The sequence below is a fragment of the Ahaetulla prasina genome, chromosome 2 (assembly GCF_028640845.1).
Source record: "Ahaetulla prasina isolate Xishuangbanna chromosome 2, ASM2864084v1, whole genome shotgun sequence".
NCBI classification, from domain to species: Eukaryota; Metazoa; Chordata; class Lepidosauria; order Squamata; family Colubridae; genus Ahaetulla; species Ahaetulla prasina.
In genome coordinates this window covers 253,636,617-253,657,965 of record NC_080540.1, presented here as the reverse complement: position 1 = coordinate 253,657,965, position 21,349 = coordinate 253,636,617, and the positions used below count along the sequence as shown (strand labels likewise).

The window sequence follows — 21,349 nt, the reverse complement described above, 5'->3', positions numbered from 1 at the left end:
TCAATATTCAACCATTGCTCAGAAACTCTTTGATTGGTACTTAGATTAATCAACATGCATGCATCCCTAAAATCTCAACTTTTAAATTCATTATATAGGCAGTGACCTCCCCCAACAGATTTTGTTCCATAATAACTAAGGGAATTTCAGTTACATTATCTGGAAACAGAAGAACAGAAAAAAATCTAATTTTAAGGGAGAGGCACATATTTGTGCATGGTACAGTACCATGCACAAATATGTATTTCTCCCTTAAAATTAGAATCTAGTATTTGTATGTTGCATTATTTCATTATTTGTAAACCAGCAGATTCCACTAGTCCAGTCAATATCTAAAAACATAATATTGTTGGTTTCTTCATGAAGTTCTTCCTGTATGCTTACATATAGGGACATCTTTACTGACAGTAAATAATATTTTCTTTTCTACTCGTTATTCCTCCTTTATTGGCAGGAGATCTGCCAGTGATTGGTTTTGTCAGGGCATCAGCAAATGGTTGTGCATCCTTTAAGGCGCTGCTATTAGTCTGATCATCTCTCCTGTGTCAGAAAATGAGTGAGAGGAACTATTACATTTTTACACATCTTGTCCTCCCCTTTCATTTTTCTCCAGGGTTTGTTGTTGTTGTTGTTGTTATTTTAAAAAAAAACCTTCATCACATTTAACAGATTGTTTAAAGCACAACCAAGAAAAAAAAAGAAGAAACAAAAAGGAAATATTTACAAGCTAAGTAAAATTAAGTAAGAATTTTCCAAGTAATCTTACATAAAATAGTCACTATTCACATAAATAATCAATGATGAGCAAAGTAGCCAATATGATAAGAATACTTAATCAGAATAGAGAACTAATAGAAATTTATATTACATTTAAGGATATCTTTTGTCAAAGTTTGTTAAAGTGTTAACTCATTAAAGTTGTTAAACTCATTTGTCTATGAGTTTCTGTTTTGCTTTGTTTTAATTGTTAAGCAACAGTTTTATGGAAACTATACTGTAGCTATAGATGACATTTCAACTTTAAGTGTTCATATCTACATTCAGCATCCAAATTAGGGCTGAATCTTAACTGACATTTAAATTAAATACTTGTATTTTCCATACTGGTGTGTTGTACATAACTTTAGTAATGTAGTAGTAATAATAATGGGGAAATGTTGTTAGTTTCATAAGCTAGGCAAAACTATAGCACTTGTCTGCCTAGTTCTAAATTGTTTTTATCCTGGGCACACAATCTGGTCCTATGCTATCTGGAACTCTTTAAATTCAAGACAATTGAAGGACACTTGCTGTTAGTCTGCAGGAACTGTTATTTAGTCTTTAGAATTTCATATAGAAATCTTTCTCAAGTCTACTTGTAATCCTGAAGATGGGTTCTGATCTTTTTGAAAGTGTTTTATCACTGAGTGAAGCTTCACACAGTGGATCAGTTTGGTTCTACTTATTCTGCAAATTTATTCTTTTTAAGATGAGCAAATAGATGAGTGGCACAAATTTGGATTAATATTTTGCAGAATGAATTATTTTTAATGGTATTTTTAATTATTTCACATTTATCTAACTTTTTGGTAAATCATGTTAATCTAGATAGAAATTTAATTAATTTCTTACACAACAAAGGCAGATTAGTAAAAAATATTTATTGAATTAATCAATTGAGATGTTTTGTTCTTTTAAAATTCATTCTTTCCAGAAATAAAGGCATCTTGAATTACTGAAACCAAAACTACCTCTGATATTTTGGTTGTTTATAACTCTTGTAATGACATACTTCCATTCTTCACTCAATAATATTCACAATACAGCAATAGCTGAGTATGTTTTTTGTCAGTGTGCTAATGTGCTAAGTTGAATTGAAATTAATTATATGGGTTATTGTCCCTGGAATTTGTCATTTACAGATATTTATGTCCTTCAACAAATGTTTCCCATTTTGTTGTACTTATTAGGAAAAAGCTTATAAAGGCTTTCTGAGCAGCTTAGCAGTAGAAGAGTCTTTAACATGTCACTATCCTTGCATTTTTCTTGTCAAAATAGCTGTTTTTTAGGATTACTCCAGAGCTTTTATTAAATCACAACTGAAAATGGTTCTAACTTTTGGTTCTCTTAATAAACATAACATGGTCACCATAGAAGTTATGTAAAAGCTATCTGCAGTTTTGAAGATAAGAGTCTAGGTTACATATTAAAAAAAAACTTTTTGGCCATTTATGTATCTTTCTAATTTCTCTTTAGGGTCAGATCTTTATGAGAAAGAAGTTAGCTGTGATAAAAGAACCTATATTGAAAATAATATTTAATAAAGAGAACTATTTATAATAATATTACCAGTTTCTTCACCTATTACATTTATATACTTTAGTTTTTTTAAAAAAACACAGCTGGGTTGATGACATTGTAAACTCATATTTGGTGTAATTTAAACTGCACAAACTCTTTAATTCTGGAATTTCTATTTATTGTATTTGCTTTACTTGATGAAAATGAGATAACAAAGTGTTAGGAATATATCAGAAAAGGTCTAAAAGACAGAAAATAATTAAATATACTACAAATAGAGAGTTAGAGATAGATATACAAAGACTATTAATGCAAATCTCTGAAGTTATTTCCAACATATAGTCAGTTGGTTTACTATAAAATTATATTGTTCTGCATTTAGTTAAAGGGTAAACATTGAAATGAAGACAAATCATCTTCTGATATTCTCCAAAAAGTAAAAATTGCAAATATCATTTGTAGCTGTTTTTCATCTGTAAAAGTAAATTATGGTCCATTATGCTCCAAAATGAGACTGGCCCTTATTAATTTTGAGAAACCTCATTTGCATGTTATTGTCATTTTCTAATTAATTTGTATGCTAGTGTGTGTCCACTTTCTTGCCAAAATCCAGTTTAGTTTAGTTTTCTTCATAACCAACAGCAGCTGAGAACTAATCTGGGCAGCATAGCCTGAATCAAAACAGGGGACCTCTATGGGTGCTCTCAGAATAATATTCATTGGGAGATTCAACAATAATGTTCTAAAACAGTTTAGAACAGGGGTCTCCAGACTTGGCAACTTTAAGACTTGTGGACTTCAACTCCCAGAATTCACTAGCCAACGTTGACATCCGCAAGACTTAAAGTTGCCAAGTTTGGAGACCTGGTACAGAGAGCCAACATTTTTACTCATTGCGCTTTCTTTGGAGGATCCTAGATTTACATAATTATTGTTCTTTTAAACACCCTGTGCATTATTTCAGTGTCATTCGTCAGTTAGAAGGCACAGTGATGAACTCATACAAGACTATGAGTAATCGGGCTAGATGTGTTCCTGTTACAACCCAATTAGTTCCTGTCGCTCTAAATAATCAAACTGATAATGGACTCTTCCCATCACTACTGTTTTCTCTCCAAAGTCATATCAGGTAGTAGTTTGGTCAGAAGAACAAGCTTGGCAAATAGCAGTTAGATATTTGCTGCTTCCAATGCTATCTATGTCAGCACAGGTGAATTTTAGTGCACCTAGTCCTCCTGCTGTTTCCTTTTCAGGCTTCTGCGTGTATGAAGCATAATCAGTACATCAATTACTGAAATGCAGCAGCGAAGATAAAAGCAGTTTCTTTCACTCAAGCAAAAATGATAATTTGGTTGGCAACTCCAAAAGAAAACAGCCAGGCACTCTCATCTACAAATCATTTGGCAAGTCTATCAGTTCCACATGCCATCTTTACTGTTAAAAGCTTCATGTTATCACATTGTTATAGAATAAACTCAAATTTGATTGTTTTAGGCAGTTATAATGGTTTTAATTTAGAAATAAAACTGTTGAACGGTGTGATACTTCTGGCAAGTAATTGAAACTTTTCATAGAGCCTGCAAAGCCCTCCTCCCCCTCCCATCCAGCAATTTATTCCAAGGAATTAGGGAATCCCCAGAGCAGAACTGCAGGTATTTAAGAGTTGCTGAGAAAATGAGAAAATTGATGCCTCAGAATTTGTATTTGTTTCTATAATATGAAACTATGAAAAGTGTTACATTGTGATATTCTAATGATTCTATATTCACAAGTGGTAAGAAATGCCTGGCTTCTGTTAACAAATTATTTGAAGTAAAGTCTTCAATGAATGATTACTATGTTTCTTAATTTGGTTCCATTAACTGCCCCTCATTGTATTTATTTATAAAATTTATAGGCCACCCATCTTACCTCAAGGTAAGTATGTATGTATTCCAGATCTAAGTTACATGTAGTCCTGATTTACAACCACAATTGAGATGATAACTTCTGTTGCTAAGTGATGCAGTTATTAAGTGACTCAACACCTGATTTTGCAACCTTTGACCATAATCATTAAATAAATTGTGCAGTTTTTAGGCAAATCCGGTTTTTTTTTTTTTATTTACATTTATATCCCGCCCTTCTCTGAAGACTCAGGGCGGCTTACAATGTATAAGGCTTGCCTCATTTATTTCGCTTGTGGAAAGCCGCCTGGGAAAATTGCAAATAGCAATCACGTGACCCTAGGACCTTGCAACCGTGAAAAATACATGCTGGTTGCCAAGCACCCAAATTCGATCATGTGACTGCAGGGGCACTGTAACATGTGAGTGCATGGACCAGCTGTAAGTCACTTTTTTCAGTGCTGTCATAATGTCTTCCCCGGTCAAAGTCAGTATACAAATGGGGAGTTTTCTTGGATGCATAGCTCCTACTCAAGACAAGTGATAGCTGTATCCAGGAGAGCTTCTGTACAAATAAACCTTGTATTCACATTGCATGTATTCTTCCATCATGAAGCACTACACAAGTCATTCATACCTTAGTAATTTCTCAATTGTAATTTCTCAATCCCATGCTGCACATGGGAATAACCTCGAAGCCTCAGCAGGTCTAGAATGCAGAGAAATGTATGGTTTTGGAACAACTATCGCCCACCCATGTGACATCATGTTAAGTTAGCTACAACAGACTTCTCAATAGAATTCAAGAGATTTGCTGCTCCTTTATGAGTCCTACATAGCATGGGACCAGGTAATGCTCTTTTCCAGGCATTGGGAATGGGACATTAGATTGGAATCTCCAACATAAGCACAAATGTGCAATAATTTGTATTTTTATTGAACCTCAATATCATTTTACTTGGTTTTTGTCTTAATATAATTCTTCGTTCTTGTTCGTTTGCTGCTCAGGGTTTCTTGTGGCCATATAAATTAGATAGATAAATAAATCAGCTGGCATTGCTGCAAGGAAAGAGATCCACAATATCTGATTAGGTCCTAATATAATATCACTGTAAATAAAGTCTTAGCAAACACAGTGCTAGATTACTGAAATTGGGCAAACATAGGACATGTTTTCCAACTATACAAAACAAATGTGTTAAGACAGAGAAGTTGAATTGCAAACATTTGTTTCCAGATATAAATGAATTATAGGCAAAAACTCTATTCATATTGTAATCTCACATTTTGATTCAGCCCATTGTAAAAATCATAAGGACAGAAGAAATTATATAAATCAAGAGGGAGGTATTTTTATATATGTGGAGACAGAACACACACAAATATATTACAGTGGGTAATAAAGTTGCATCAAACAATTTGAAAATGCTAAGCTACATTTATTTGGAGCATCTGCTTCAGTCATAAGAATAACACCAATGTTTGAGACTATTTTTAAAATATCTTATTAATCTTTTTAGTATAACAGCAGCTTCTTTTAAGTATATGAGCAAGTACAACATATACCTTTGCTCTGTTGTTTGAGTCTCTGTAAGAGTGAAAAGCATTCTCTTAATTTGCTGGTGCTAATAAGTGTGAGAGGATGGATTGAGGACATAGGGTGCAGCAAATGTACTGGAGATACAGATTTCTAGATCTCAGAACAGGATCCACACTCACTAGGGCCATATCCACACATCTGCTTTGCCTTGGTCTCCCTCTATACCAGAGTCTACAGAAAATCTAAAATCTTCTTGTCCCTACAAGGATGCTCATGGCAAACATCCAGAATAGATCTATACTGAGCTACTGTCCACAGAGCTTTAAAAGGCAACATTCCAAGCAACATGATTGGTAGTTCCTTTATCTGAAATTTCAATGCCACCAATCATCATCCAACATGTGAATAGCCTTCTCCAATTTACGTCAACTGATTTTTTTTCCTTTTCTCTGTTTCTCATTCACTTCTTAAACTGTTAATCCTTTAGATAATTGACTGTTTGACCTCATGACCACTAGATGGCAGCAAGAGTATGTCTCCTTGTCTTTCTCCTCCTTTCATGATATGAGATGGACAGCAAATAAATTTCATAAATAAATCTATATCCCACTTTTTAATATTTTTACAAACAACTCCAAGTGGCAAACATATCCACCTTGCCCCTCCTATTTTCTCCACAACAACAACTCCATGAGATGAGTTGTGCTGAGAGAGAGTGATAATTATCTTCCAATTTCTGAAACCCATAAATGTAAGAAATGACAATACAGGTAGTCCTCGACTTACAACCATAATTGAACCCAACCTTTGATTGTGAAGTGAGACATCTGTTAATTGAGTCTTTCCCCATTTTATGACCTTTCTTGCCACAGTTGTTAAGTGAATCACTACAGTGGATAAGTAAGTAACCTGGTTAAGTGAATCTGGCTGCCCCTTTGACTTTGCTTGTCAGAAGGTTGCAAAAGCTGATCACATAACTTTGGGACATAAGTTCATAAGTATGAACCAGTTGCCAAGCATCTGAAATTTAATCACATGATCATGGGGATGTTGCAAAGGTGGTAAATGTGAAAAATGGTAATAAATCTCTTTTTTCATTGCCATTGTAACTTTGAACAGTCATTAAATGAATTGTTGTAAGCCAAGAACTACCTGTACTGGCTTTCATAACTAAGGCAGGACTAGAATCCACAATCTCGGATATCAGTGGTGGGTTACTACCGGTTTGCCCGGGATCGGGCGAACTGGTAGTGGCGGTGGCGGAATGCTCCGCCCACCTGTCCGGATGCTTCTGCGTGTGCACAGAAGCTGAGCGTGTGTGTGCCCACAAGCGAACTGGTAGCGACGTGTTTTGAAACCACCCCTGCCGGATACCATATTTTTTGTTTGTTTGTTTTGGTTTTGTGTTGTTAAGATATGATCAGTGGATAAATGCTGGAGTCTAAGAAAAAAGGTTAGCTGTCAGGATGGATGTGGGAGTTGTAAACTGTCCTAAGAATATAATATGACGAGGAAAAGCAAGCAGCAATTACAAAACACAGTCTACAGAAATATGACAGTTGCATCTTTCTAGTGTGCTCTCTGTTTGGAAGGGTAAGCCAAGGACATGCTAGCCAATTTCAAGGCTTTGAATTCTTTAGATGAACCATTGAACATTCTGACCAGGAAATGGCAGCAAAGAATTATCCTGCTCGCCGGTATTTGAAATGCTGGAATTTGAGAGAAAGGCAAATCCTGTAAGCCAAAAAACGGCTTACCAATTTCAAGAATACATTATCTGAGGCACCCACTGAATCACACCGTTTTAAAGAAGGGGTCTGATGCCTACAGAAGCCAGAATTCCAATCTCCTTTGATTGATTCCCTACCAGTATCAGGCAGATGGCCTTTCCCACAAAGTTTGTCATCCAAATGACTAATGAGCATCTTCTAAGGGTCCCTACTTAACAGATGGTGTGACAAAATCAGTTTGATAATAGGCATACTCAGTGGCAGCTCCCCTCCTGTGGAACAGCTTGTGTCCTGAGAAAAGGGTGGCTTCCACTTGTATTACCTAGCTAATAAAAACATGGCTTTGCTGGATTTTTTTTTTTTTTGAGGGGGGGGGATTATTGAACTACTCAAACCTTTCTCATTTTTTAAAATAATTTTTATTCAGAAATTATTTTTATTTCTCAAAAAAGTGTTTTGGTTTTTCTCAAAAGACCAACAAATATTTTGCTTGAATAAAAGAAAAATAAATATATAAAAGGAAAGAAGAAAACAGCATAACAGAATTGGAAAGACTAGGTCTTCTAGTCCAGGGGTCTCCAACCTTGGCAACTTTAAGACTGGTGGACTTCAACTCCCAGAATTCCTCAGCCAGCTTTGCTTTGCTGACTGAGGAATTCTGGGAGTTGAAGTCCACCAGTCTTAAAGTTGCCAAGGTTGGAGACCCCTGTTCTAGTCCAACCCCCTGCTCAAGCAGGAGACCCTTATACTATTTCAGACAATCTTTTCTTAAAAGCCTCTACTGATAGAGCATCCACAATACCATTAAATATTTTTTTAAAAATATGTATATATTTCTGCCTTCCTTATAGCAGCTACAGTCAAAATGATTCCTCCTCCCTCTTAAATATAATTATAATCGTTTCATTCTTTTATTGAATACTTTTTCAACCATCCAATCTAAAAACTGTCTTCCTAAGCTTAAAACATGAAAATTGAAGGATGGCTGCTTCTTTATTGCTTTTCTTCATCACCAGCACAAGCAGAAATGTTTCTGGTTTCTTTTTTTAAATAGAATCTAGTTTGGAAAATTTTGAATTTATTTAATCAGTATTCCTGGTGAAGCTTCCTTTTGCAGGTCATCCCTAGAGCTACTTTTCAGACATATAAAAGCAATGCTTCAGGGTCTAAATTTAGTTTAACTACAGAAGTGGTAATTCTAACATGAACATCCCATGTCACTTGGATGTAAGCCTCCATGCTTCCCATAAGGCAAGGGAACTGCTTTGCTTCGTTCATTTTCCAATCAGGACTGATTCTGGCAGGTATACCTTGCATCTGTTCAGATGAGATAATGTTGCTAATATGTCCTGGAGGAGCTTAAACCTGTTACTGAATACTTTGGAAGTCATATTCGGTCTCCACAAGGCTGAATTTGCATCCACATTGAAGTCTTCCAAGATAATTAAACTCTCTTCTCCTGCCTAAATAAGAGAGAAGTTTGCTTAATATGGGTATATGGGTCATGAATGAATAATAGCTTTGACTGAAGTTGAAGTTTCCATTTTTCTTTCTTACATTTCTTTGTAGTTTTTGAGCCTGTCGTAAAATATTCCTTTGAGTGGGCAATTTGCTTATCCGTAGCAACACAATATTGTATTTTAATAACCATGAAATAAAGTTTCATCCCTTCATTCAAAATGTGCATATTTTTTGAGATGTTCGTTCAATATCATTGCTCAAAGTAGCATAATTTATCACCTTTTATTAGAATGACTTAAGTTTATGCCTACGAAGAAAAACAACTAAATCTATGGTTTGGATTCAATTTGCATATAAATAAAATTCCATTTAAAAACATATCATTTATCATCTTAATCCTTAAAGAAAGCTTAATTCTCAAAACAATTTATTTTTGATAAATTAGTAACATTAGCAAAGTTGATGATGAAAGTAAATAGGAAATTCTTCATTCATCTTTCCCCCACCCCCAGGAGTAGCTATTAAAGCTATAAGTATAATTCTATGTATTAAATGCTTGTGTACAAATAGTTTAACATAATTTCCTTTGGACAGCTATGCTCATAAACAAATGGGAATTAAGCTGTTTTGGAGTGCTTTTAGGAACATTTGAGTTGAAAAGAGTTTCTCTACTGCAGTTATCAACAGGCCTTACTGCCTTTGAGTTCAGATTTCTGTTTATTTTTAGCTTTGTTTTTCAGCAGCATAAATTCTCCAATTATTTAAATCTATGAGAGCTGCAGTAAAATGTTAGGAAGTTGATCCTCCAAGGACTCCAATAATCAAAATATTAAAATACAAATTCAAAATTATCATGATCATAAGCCATGTCTTGAGGAACTTAGTGCTGGTTCAGTGATGACAGTACGGTTATTTTTTTTAATATAGGAAAAGACATTTCCCCATAATTCTTTATATAGGCAGTCCTCGACTTACAAACCACAACTGAGCCCAAAATTTTTGTTGCTAAGTGAGACAGTTGTTAAGTGGATTTTGCCACATTTTATGAACTTTCTTGCCACAGTTGTTAAGTAGATCACTGCAGTTGTTAAGTTACTAACATGGTAAGTCATTCTGGCTTCCCCATTGACTTTGATTGTCAGAAGGTTGCAAAACATGATCATATAACCTTAGGATCTGCAAGCGTCATAAATAGGAGTCAGTTGCCAAGCATCTGAATTTTTATTATGACCATGAGGATGCTGCAATGGTTGTAAGTATGGAAATCGGTCATAAATCACTTTTTTCCTGTTGTAAATTTGAATGGTCACTAAATGAACTGTTTTAAGTTAAGGACTACTTGTAGTTTTCTCCAAATTTCTGGTATATTTTGAAAATGGCTCTTAGTTTTGTTATGGCATACTTTTCAGTGTAATTGTGCTTCAGTTCCAAACATTGGTTAAGTGATTGATTGATACCCCTGTTTATTATTTTTACAAATAACTCAAAGTGGCAAACACATCCAACACACCTTCCTCCTCCTATTTTCCCCACAACAACAACAACCCTGTGAAATGGTTTGGGATGAAACTGATTGGCCCAAGTTCACTGAGCTGGTTTGATTATTAAATTTCTACTCGCCCACACTAAACAAAAAACCAAACAAACTTCTTGACAGGACAAACTCTGTATAGTGTAATACAAATCATGAAGTTCTGTTTTTAAGATAGAAACCATTATGGTTGCCTGGTCAAAGGCAACAAGGAAGATGATTCCACTTTTTAAAACAGGAAAAGAAATGGAGGCTTCTCCCTCTTCAATTCCTCATTGCAGACAGACCTCTAAGCATGAGGGTAACAAGGACACATAAGCTGATAACCTTTATCCTCCTCCGGGAACCAAAAGTTGACTTACAAGATTTCATAATAGTTGAACAAGGCTAGAAGCATCCTTGCATTCCATATTATAGTGAGATTTTTTGCAGGTATATATTATGTTGAGTTTTCATCAGTCTGTCTTCTTTTTGTTCTCCATCCTGTCTTGATCTCTCCTAATACAGCCCCCTTCTCCTTTTCTTCTTTTGTTGCTGTTTTGATGAAGGAGAAAGAGGCAAGACTGTGAGCTTGTGTCTGAAAAACAATGCTTTATGCATATTCATGAAGGTGGTGGGGGCCCAATTTATTTTTAAGGCTGGAATACTTTATTTTATATGTAATTAATTTTAATCATCAGTATATTAATTCTATTAATAATTATTTAATTTTTGTCGTGATCCTTTTTTTTCCTTTTTGAGAGTGTGGCCCGTAACAGTGTATATGCAGATATATAGATACACAATTATTTGAATGGGAAGTGAATCTTCCAACATTTAATTAAACTGAATTGGCAAAACCTAGATTAGCAATATAGAGAAAGTGTGTGTGTGTGTTTGTGTGTCTGTGTATGTACATATCATTTTAAAAGCAGAATTTAATTCTTTTCACGTAAATGCAGTATTACACTACACCAGGGTGTACTGAATTTTTGTTCCTCCTTGTCACAAGAAACCCCTACTGTTAGCTATCTTACTTCAATGACTATAATAAGATTGGATTATTTCAATCCTCTCTGTGTGAAACTGAATTAGAAAACAATCTAAGAACACCAGAATATAGCTAACAGACTACTGAGAGTTGATGTTCAAACCAAATCACACCAATTTTGGAAGAATTTAATTGGTTGGCTGTTCACTTCATTTGAATTCCTGTTGCTTTCCAGTAGTGCTCTCCAGATGTTTTAAATATCAACTTCCATCAGATCCAACATGTACAATCATTGCCAAGGAATGTGAAAGGTGTGGATCAAAATATATACTTCCAATGTTTCCTGATATATTTGATCAAATATTTCTTAAAATGAAGGATAAACTTAAGGGTATGGACTTTAAATTAAAAAATACAGTTGAAACATGAAGAAACAAATGATTGGCCTTTAAATCACATATCTCATTAGCAATCAGTAGTAAAGAAAAATATTTTGGAGTACCCCACAGTAATAAATACATAAATTAAATATATTTTAAATATTATAATGTTTCTTTCTCTTCTGCATTAAACAGTTGTGAAAAGCTGGACTACCTTCTATATCAAGTCTGATTTGTTACTCTTCATTGCACTGGAAATAATTCTCAAAAATAATGTCATCTTAGCATATTTTTTCCTTGGAAGCTCTCATATAGATGGCACAAAAATACTTTATTTTCCAGATATTATATTGTGCATTTTTGTCCCCCCCCCCCCCCAGTGAATTAGTTTTTTTCCCTGGTACAAAAATAATGAGATTGTATCGGTCTTAACTCATTTAGCTCTTGAATATAAAAAATGCTGTTTTTATTGTAATGTCTTAAAGACCGCATCTTCTCTCAATACAGGGACCTTGCTGCAAGAAACTGTCTAGTAGGTGAAAATAATGTTCTGAAAATTAGTGACTTTGGGATGTCTCGTCAAGAAGATGATGGAGTATATTCATCTTCAGGATTAAAGCAAATTCCAATTAAATGGACTGCCCCAGAGGCCTTGAACTATGGTAAGGAAACATTGCTGCTATCAGTAGTTTCCCCAGCATACACTGTTTGAATAAGACAGTAGGAGTAAAAGACTTAAAGATACTTAAATGCCCTTGGAATCAAAACAGTGGTGAAATCCAAATTTTTTTACTACTGGTTCTGTGGGCATGGCTTGGTGTGTGTGGCAGGGGAAGGATACTGCAAAATCTCCATTCCCTACTCCTGGGGGAAGGATATTGCAAAATCTCCATTCCCACCCCACTCTGGGGCCAGCCAGAGGTGGTATTTGCCAGTTCTCCGAACTGCTCAAAATTTCTGCTACTGGTTCTCCAGAACCTGTCAGAACCTGCTGAATAGCATCCCTGAATCAAAACCTTTAAACTTTTAATAATTTGAAACCCAGTGAAATACCAGGCTTTGAGCCCCTGCCTTTTAAAGCAATTGATATTGCTGATGAATTCCTAAGCAATGAGATTTGTAAACTAGGAAAACTTTGAAAACTTTCAAAATAGAAGACTCCTGGAACCTGAGCTTGGAATTAAAGATGTATCTGGAAATAAGTACTGGACCCGAAATACTTCCCACTCTTATTTTTATTTTAAAAATTACATTTTTCTTTAGAGGAAAAAAACACACAATTTCTTTGGTTGATAGCTGCTTTTATTTTTACCACTTTTGTTTTATTTTTACTACTTTGCTTTCTCTATACTTCTACCGAACAGCTGTAAAAAATTACCTTAATTTCAGCTACACAGAATGTAACAACTAAACCAAAAAGTCAATTATTTGCTTGTTCTAGAAGTAATACTGTAGGGTCTATATTTTCTTAGCCTGTGTTTTTCTTTATTTTAAGTGATTATTTATCCTGAGGTCTATCTTCCTAAACTGTAATTATTGTTCATTTATTAAATGTATATGCTTCCCATTTTACTATCCAAAGCAACTCTGGGAGGCTGTTAAACGTATTTGGTATTCTTTGATGAGGTAGTTTGTCAAAAAGTTTTTAGAAAATCCAAATACATGTCAGCCAGATCCCCTCTGATAACATACCTGCTCACATGAATGTACCTCTCAAGTCGAACCTATTTCTCTAGACATTTTCCTCCTGCTTTCCACTTATGGCAGGCAAGAAATGAGGTGGAAGGCGAAAAATGTCTGACCTGTTGCTGGGTCCAGAAATAATTGGGCCACCACCAAGCAAAGGGGAGGGGCATTAGGGTTAGGGTTGCTTGGGCAACGGTATAATGGCTTTTCTGGGAGGTAACCATTAGGCCCTGGAATGCCACCTCCTTGTCCCTTGGCCACAATTGTCAAAACAGTGCTTTTGGCCCATTGTCTTCAGTGTCTGCAGCCCCACCAACATGCTTCCTATTTTTCATTACTTGCCTTATCTCATGGATTCAAATTGCAAGGAAACAAGGCAGGAATATGTGCAGTGATTCAGCCAAGAACAGAAAAAGCAGAGCTGGCATAAGAGATTGAAAATGGCAGCAGACTCTCATAACTGCTACCCCTAGTGTAACATACACTAGGGGTAACACTCCCTAGTCCCTGGCCCCTTAATTTAGCCCAAGAGAGTGAGAGCTTAGGGGTTGAGCCCTTCCCCCTGGCTGTGGCAGGCAAGATCGGTATTAGGAATGATGGTAACCATGACAGCTCCTGACACCAGTAGTCTGGATGCCTGGGTTTGACACAAAACCCACACAGCTATTGGTTGGGAGTTTGATGGCCACAGAATACACCTTCACAGCGCTGATTGGTTGTATCTCACAAAATAGCAGCCATTAAACCATTTAGTGTGAGGGTGTCCAGCCTGTGACTGGGTTAATGACTTCTGTGTTAAAAGAATTTTGAGATACTGAGTCAGTTACTCAGTTTGAGTGCTAAAACGTTTATTCCCACTCCTAAGAGAAAGGGGAGAGAAAGTGATTGACATCTGCAAGTCCAAGAAACGCCTGTCTAAAATCTAACATAGGAATTATTTAAAAATATACCTTTTTGCATGTCAAAACTGTTTGTCACACCTTTCTTATTTTGTATATTTAGGAAGCAGTACCCTGGGTAAGAATTGAAAGAAGCATTTGAAAATATCATATATAGAATTTGGCATTTAAATACATATTTTATTTCATATCTGCATTACTGAAACCTTATTCACAATACTTGGAAAGTTATTTTTGTGACATTTGGAATAAAACACTGTCTCTAGTCCAACAGCAATTTTTCATAGTTGCATAAAAGCTCTTGGCAAATAGTTATGCTCTCATTTTTCAGCATAGCTTTCTCAATTTTCTATGGCCTTAATGCATACTGCTAAAGTTTTAGCACCAGCTTCCTTTGAAGGTGTAGTAGCTTTCCATTGAGTGTTCCTCAAGGTTACTGTGTTTGAGATTTTTGGAAATTTTAAGTGCAGGTTGGGGAAAGTTGTCATATACTGAGAAAGGTAATTAATTCCATATAACTTACTTTTTCTTACAATTGTTTCTAATTGACATTCCTAAATATTTTAAATAAAACATGCTATGCTATTAGATGTTAAGTCCCAAAGGAAAAGAGATGTAGACTTAGACACGTAATCACATTTCTAGCAGCACAGTGAATGCTCATAATTGCTCTCCACCTACCAGGTAGCCTAATTTAAAACAGCATGAGATGTTTAAATGCAAATAGAACTTTGAGAGTTGGAACAATGAATATAGTTTGACCAACAGTGTCACTTATGTGCATTTCCTTTATACTGCTGTATCATAGATTTAAATTGTAAGTTAAATATTTAGCAATTGGAAATTCTAAAAAAAACAAAACCTGCAAACTCAGAGGTCATTTTCAAAAATGGTTGTAAATTATTGAACCTTTCTCATGATAATTACTTCCATCCATTTCTGCTTTGCTATTTCTGAAAAATGTTTAAACCTCCATGCAGAAAAATTAATAATCTTGGTTACTGATCCAGCAGGACATCTATCCTAATCATCTTGTGAATACTTTCAGCTGATAAAAACATGGGGTACACAAAATTCCCAACCCCTCAGAACCTGAAGGATTCCATTTTCAAAATAATGCAAAGAAATAGTATGATTCTAGGCTGTTCCAGCAGTGCTGGTCTTCTTTATTACAGTGACTCAACATATCAAATTGCTTCCTATCTTGGAGAGTAAATTCCTTTATGAAGAATACTGTAAAAAAAGTCAAATTTGATATAAAGACAGGTTTGACATATCTTGCTATTGATATCTAATAAGCTTTGACCAAGAAATGCTTGGCTTCTAGTCTGAGTATCCAAGAGGGACATTTTCAGTAGAACACAATCCACAATCACTTTTTCTGAGGCAATACTAGAGTAATAAATCTCACAAATTCCCAGGGTAGCTTAAATATTTGCTATAGTCATTTTAAATATTAAAGAACTATATAAACTTGAGATTCAAGTGGGTATATGGTTTTTCCCCCCTACAGGGCAACATTTAACCACATTGACAAGTATCTGACCTTTGATTAACAACTGGAACTATATTTTTCAAGATTAGGAAACTTAACCAAATTTGCTTATTCCTTTTTGCCAATAAAAAATTGGTTAGATTTTGAGAGATCTATTATTACCTGGTGAGATCCTGTTTCACATCTGGATACTTACCATCAAACCTTCTACAGTCTTCCTCTTTATCCTAATCTGCTTGCTGGTTTTTATTTCCAGTTATAAGAAGTCAGATATTGAAAGCAGGATTTGTGCAGCGAAAAGCCTGATCTTGCTCTGTTGCAGTAATTCTGGTCAAAGTTGCTTATTACTGACAGTCCCAAACTAATACACCACAAACAATGTTGCTAGATATCAACAAATCTCCTGCTTCCTCCCAACATCCCACATAGTATGCTATTGGCAATAGGAAATGAGCTACTAGACGTTTGATCATGTTGGTCAACTAACCAATGAGGAAACTGAAGAGGGCTGCAAATGGAGATTAGAAAACAGCAGATTGCTAAATAGCTTGACATTCATAATAAGAGTGGCTACTGAATGGTATACCTCTGTTTTAAGACACAAGACTTAGTTTTATTTAATTATTGGATGTACCAGCTCCTTAAATATATAACATCTTCTATAACCAGGGAGATAAAGATTGGCATAAAGAATTTCTCCTTTCCAAAGGAACTTTTAAACTTCGCTTTTCTATCTACGCTCTGCTGCTGCTTCGACTTAATATTGCAAAGTATTGTTTTAAACTGTTTTTGTGTCAATATTTTAATATTTTGCAATGAGTTTTTTAAACTATAAGTCTGTTTTGTTTTAGTATATGAGCAGTGGGAAATGGCATGGATTAAGGATACAGTTAGGATTATGAATCATGGAAGTAAAGAGTCAGGAGGGACCACAAAAGTCATCTAGTGCAAGTCTGCACAACTTGCAAAGGACTACATTGATAGGTTCAAAATCATATTGAGCTTATAATTATTGTTAACCAAAAAACATGAGCCTGTAGTTAAAACCTCTGGACATGAAGAACCCACATCTTCCTGCAGAATTCTGAAGGTCCACGGTCCCAGCCTGGTGGGCCTTTTGTTTCTTGCCTATTTTTCTGTGTGGATTTTCATTGTCCATCTTTTTGTTATCACTTTATCCAATAGGACGGTACACTTCTGAGAGCGATATATGGAGCTATGGAATTTTCCTGTGGGAGACCTTCAGCTTAGGTGTATGCCCGTATCCAGGCATGACTAATCAGCAAGCACGGGAACAAGTAGAGAAAGGTAATTGCGTGTGTGTGTGTGTAATGAATATGTATTAAATAATTCCACCTGGTTATTTGTATATTTGTTATTTTTTATAAATTAGGTGGACGGTCTAACACCGAACAGGAGATAATTCAGCATAGCTGAAATGATATAGCAGGTATTCGTGCTAGATGATACCTTTTGCTATTTGGTTATTAGATAACCAGCATAAGGCTAATCTTTAGCTATCTGTAAATTTTCAGAAGAACTACATGGACATTATTTGATGAAGTGGACTTTGGCTCTTAGAATGACCTGCACATTAAGGCTGTGCGGCAGCTTGAAAGCAGTTATGCAGGCCAAATTATGCTTCTAGTTGTGCTTACATAGCATTGTTTTCTACCCCTAGAAACCATAGCAATATTTTCCCATAAAGATTGGGCAATAGCATTTTGTAGCTGTAAGTTGACACCAGGTCAAGATGGATTTGGTTTAAGGAGTTGCAGGCAACTGTGATTTGCACACCCACGTATGCTCCAAATCACTATTTTGCCTTCAGATCTGAAACACTGCATCTGACTTACATTTCTCCCATCTGCCATTTCTTACATGGTGTGCGAACACACATGCGCACATGCACACATATTTATATTCCTAAATATTATTAAATAAGAGCAACAGAAGGAACCACTCTAGAGGCAAAACAAAGCTGAGTGACCTTGGGCCACTCACATTCTCCCAGCCCTAGGAAGCAGGCAATGGCAAACCACTTACAAAATCTTGCTAAGATAATTAGGGACTGTGGCTTTCCTTCTAAGGCAGAAGAGAGAGGAGGGCAGTTTCCATTTTGTCTTTGTCTCCCTGGTTTTTCTTCTGGGGGTGGGGGTTGCCTGCAAACCAAATAAAATGAAATTCCATCTAGTAGCCACGAGGCTGAAACCTACTGAATCTGGATACCCAGGCAGAATAAGTGAGGCCACTTGATTTCAAAGCTTTGTTTTGTTGTGGTCTGAGATCCGGGCTATGTAAATGTCTTCCGGTCTAAATGCGTGCAAGGGATCTTGATCTGAAAACGGCCATTGACTGAGATCAGCTGCTTTAGAAAAGAGATTTTCATTTCATCTCCCTTTTCTTTGCCTTCTAAATTTTCTTCTAGGTTGCTTGCTATATATAACCACGGATTAAATTTTTTAATAAACAGCAGGCAGGGTGGTCATCGTGGGAAAGAGATCTAGGTTATAGCATATGGCTATCTACTAGGTCAAGCAGTGTAAAATATTCTGCTGCCTAACGATTTAACATAATAAACCCCAATAAATAGCAAATGAATAGCAAAAAACATGTATAAATAAAAATCACGCTTAGGCCCCACAACCAAGCTCCAAGAAATCCCAAAAATCAAAACCAGGTTCATCTGTCATCTGGCCTCAAGACCAGGGAAATGTCCCAGTTGCGACCATAAAATCTTGAGTAGGCAGGCTGTTCCAGAGGGCAGATGCTGCAACAGAGAAGATCCTGTTCAATATTTTTTTAAAAAAATGTATGTATGTATGATTGTATAGGAGTCGGTTCTAAGTAGATTTGGTCATTTCAATTTAAATTGTACTTTCTCTTCAATTACATTTCTAATAACCTTATTTTAAAAAATACATACTAGGCTATCGAATGTCAGCACCTCAGAAGTGTCCAGAGGATATCTATAAAATAATGCAACGGTGTTGGGATTACAATCCTGAAATGAGACCAAAATTCAGCGAGATTCACAAAGAGCTGTCTGCACTGAAAAAGAAGGTGACATCATGAGAAATTAGCAGGACTCAAAGGACGGAACTTCCTTTTTTGTAGAAAAGTATTATTTTTCCTGTCACAAATCCAGCACATTTATATCACATTTCTTCTGATATTCTTCTTGGATTCCTTTTTTTAAATAATAAAAAAAAACTACTCTATTCAAATGTGCCCAACCTGAAGAATGTCAAAATTGACTGTTAAAAACAGAGTGTTCTGCTAAGTGCTTTATATGCTGTCATTTAGGTTTTGTGTAAATAGATAAACATGTAATATATGTGTAGAGTTAGGAAATTCTGGCTCATTTAGATATTTCTGTGATAAATCCCAAAGAATATTTTGGGACCTTTGTTTCTCCTTTTCAATCCATGCACTTGCAACAGTCTTAGTGTAAGCCCAGTGGTTCATGAATCATTCCCATGAATTTTAAAGTTAAAGGCAGTTTTCAATATATCTTTTAAGGAAAAGAACACACACATGCAAAATCACCAGCTGATGCAATACTGAGTATGTGTTTATTCAAGAACATTATGTAAGGATATGCTTGTAGAATGCAGAGTTTGGGCACATACTTTTTAAAGACATTTCAATGTAGTAATTGTTTCTAATATTGGATATTATTTATTTGCATCTTTAAATGAGAAAGAGGCACAATTTGCCAGAAACTGGCAAGCACAAATCAATTAATAGTGTAATTTTTTTTTATTTTCAGGAAAAAATATATATATTCAAAAGTGAGGGTTACATGTAAAGCAACTACTGGGAAGTGCTGTCTTTCAGAAGAATGGAATATAGAAATAGACATTTTTAAATGTGCACATTCGGTAGTGCAGTCAACAACATATTTGCAAATGAAAGTAGCATATGATTGAGGTAACCAGTAGCATCAATTTTATATCAGAAAAGCAAAGTGAATTACCTGATTGGAAACTTTGTGAATTGATGTTTCCATTCTGTATGTCCCTGCAGAAAGGAATACACACACATTCATACTGTATCCACTATTAGTTTCTCAGCTGTGTTTTTAAAAAAGGGCCTGAGAAGAATATGGTAGTAAAAAATTACTATCTTTGAAAAAAGTAGTTTGCCCTCTAAAACTACAAACTTGAACAGAATACAATTCCATTTTTCCAGTTAAGCTGAGTATATCCACCCTTTATTAAACTGATATTTGGATGCTCTGAGACTTATCAATCAATAATCAGCAAAATTAATGACTGGATTTTCCCTGAGATTCCCAAGGAGAATCACTTTTTTCCAGTTATTGGTTTCATCCTGATTTCCTGAATCCTTAGCTGGTCAGTTCTGTTGCAAAGCGTTTCAGATTATACCTCAGAAGCAGCCAAATGCTAGTCATGTTGTATCAGGAAATCAAGCACTTCCAGATGAAGCAATGTGATGTTTTGCTCCTTAAAATAGGGGTGAACCAAGTTGTTGGTGAAGTTTGTGATCGCAAAACATCTCTGTTTTGCTCATCATTCTGGAAGAGCACTTTTGGTCTTTTGTGCATGTGTCTTGTGGTAGTGGTGATGTTGAGCAAGATGTATTCTACTTTTAGACTAGAACAATTGATGTCATTTCTGTGATAAAAATTAATATCAGAATAAAACAGTAAAGCATTATATTGGAGGAAAACGTTCTTCATTGTAGATGAGCTTGTTGGTAACATAATGCAAGGGACATCAGGTGAGTGTTGCCTTATATACAAAGATTGTTTTATAGTTCATAATCCAGTAAAGAGGTAAAAGAAATGAGAAATAAATGTAACATGGGAGTTTCTAGGTATAGTAATGGGCATACATGGATCATAAAATGAATTTTCAGCAAAAGTAGGAAAATCGATTTTTGTGATCCTAAAGGGATCCAAATACTGTGCCTTTAATCATCGGCATTCCTTTATTAATTAAAATGCACAAGGACTGAATCCTAACACCATAAGGGGGAAAACACCACAAATTGCCCAGTTGCACATTTTCGTCTATGCATTCACTAATGTGTAAATGTAAAGACAGAATGTAAAGAATGTATTTCCTTGTATTCATGATGTTTTTAATTTTTCTTTTAAGGGTTACTATTTTTATATAGGAGAGATTGTTCCATTTCTTAAAGTCTTTTGAATGTATTCTGTCTTGGACCATGGAAAAAGACAGCACTTTGTCTTAAAATTGATTAGAAGGACACCTTGTCCTCATCTTCTTGTATAAATGTAAAGGATAACTGCTATTTATATTTCATTTATGTAAGCAGTTAAAATTTGCAATTCATGTCAGACTGCTGCTCAAATTTGAAAACATTTCTGAACATAATACCAGAACATCGGGCATTTGTTTTGCCTGTCTCCTGTCCTAAAATCAGAGGTCACCTAAAATCAGAAATTAGAATATAGTTAGGGTTCATTCTCAGAAAATAAGTTTAGCTAATTAATATTATA

General features: G+C 35.4%; 1 protein-coding gene and 1 long non-coding RNA gene across 14 annotated transcripts in view; one reads left to right on the top strand and one right to left on the bottom strand.

Moving 5' to 3' along the window:
* Nucleotides 1-20,542, top strand: part of FER (FER tyrosine kinase) — a 132,669-nt gene extending 112,127 nt beyond the window's left edge. For 11 of the 12 annotated variants that reach the window (XM_058166514.1, XM_058166518.1, XM_058166510.1 and 8 more), the window contains 3 exons: nucleotides 12,286-12,440; nucleotides 17,044-17,166; nucleotides 18,788-20,542. In XM_058166514.1, the coding sequence (XP_058022497.1) occupies nucleotides 12,286-12,440; nucleotides 17,044-17,166; nucleotides 18,788-18,933 (424 nt within the window). In that variant the 3' untranslated portion in view covers nucleotides 18,934-20,542. Of the gene's footprint in view, nucleotides 1-12,285; nucleotides 12,441-17,043; nucleotides 17,167-18,787 lie in introns of those variants that run through there. The other variant, XR_009153150.1, reaches the window with a different exon arrangement.
* Nucleotides 4,948-11,253, bottom strand: LOC131189898 (uncharacterized). 2 transcript variants are annotated; one of them, XR_009153153.1, is made up of 4 exons: nucleotides 10,791-11,253; nucleotides 8,994-9,204; nucleotides 8,747-8,899; nucleotides 4,948-5,225 (listed from the first exon to the last, which is right to left on the bottom strand). It is a non-coding gene; the product is annotated as an uncharacterized LOC131189898 (long non-coding RNA). The 2 variants fall into 2 exon arrangements; XR_009153152.1 differs by lacking the exon at nucleotides 4,948-5,225 and having other exon boundaries at nucleotides 8,151-8,899.
* Nucleotides 20,543-21,349: the final 807 nt, after the last annotated feature.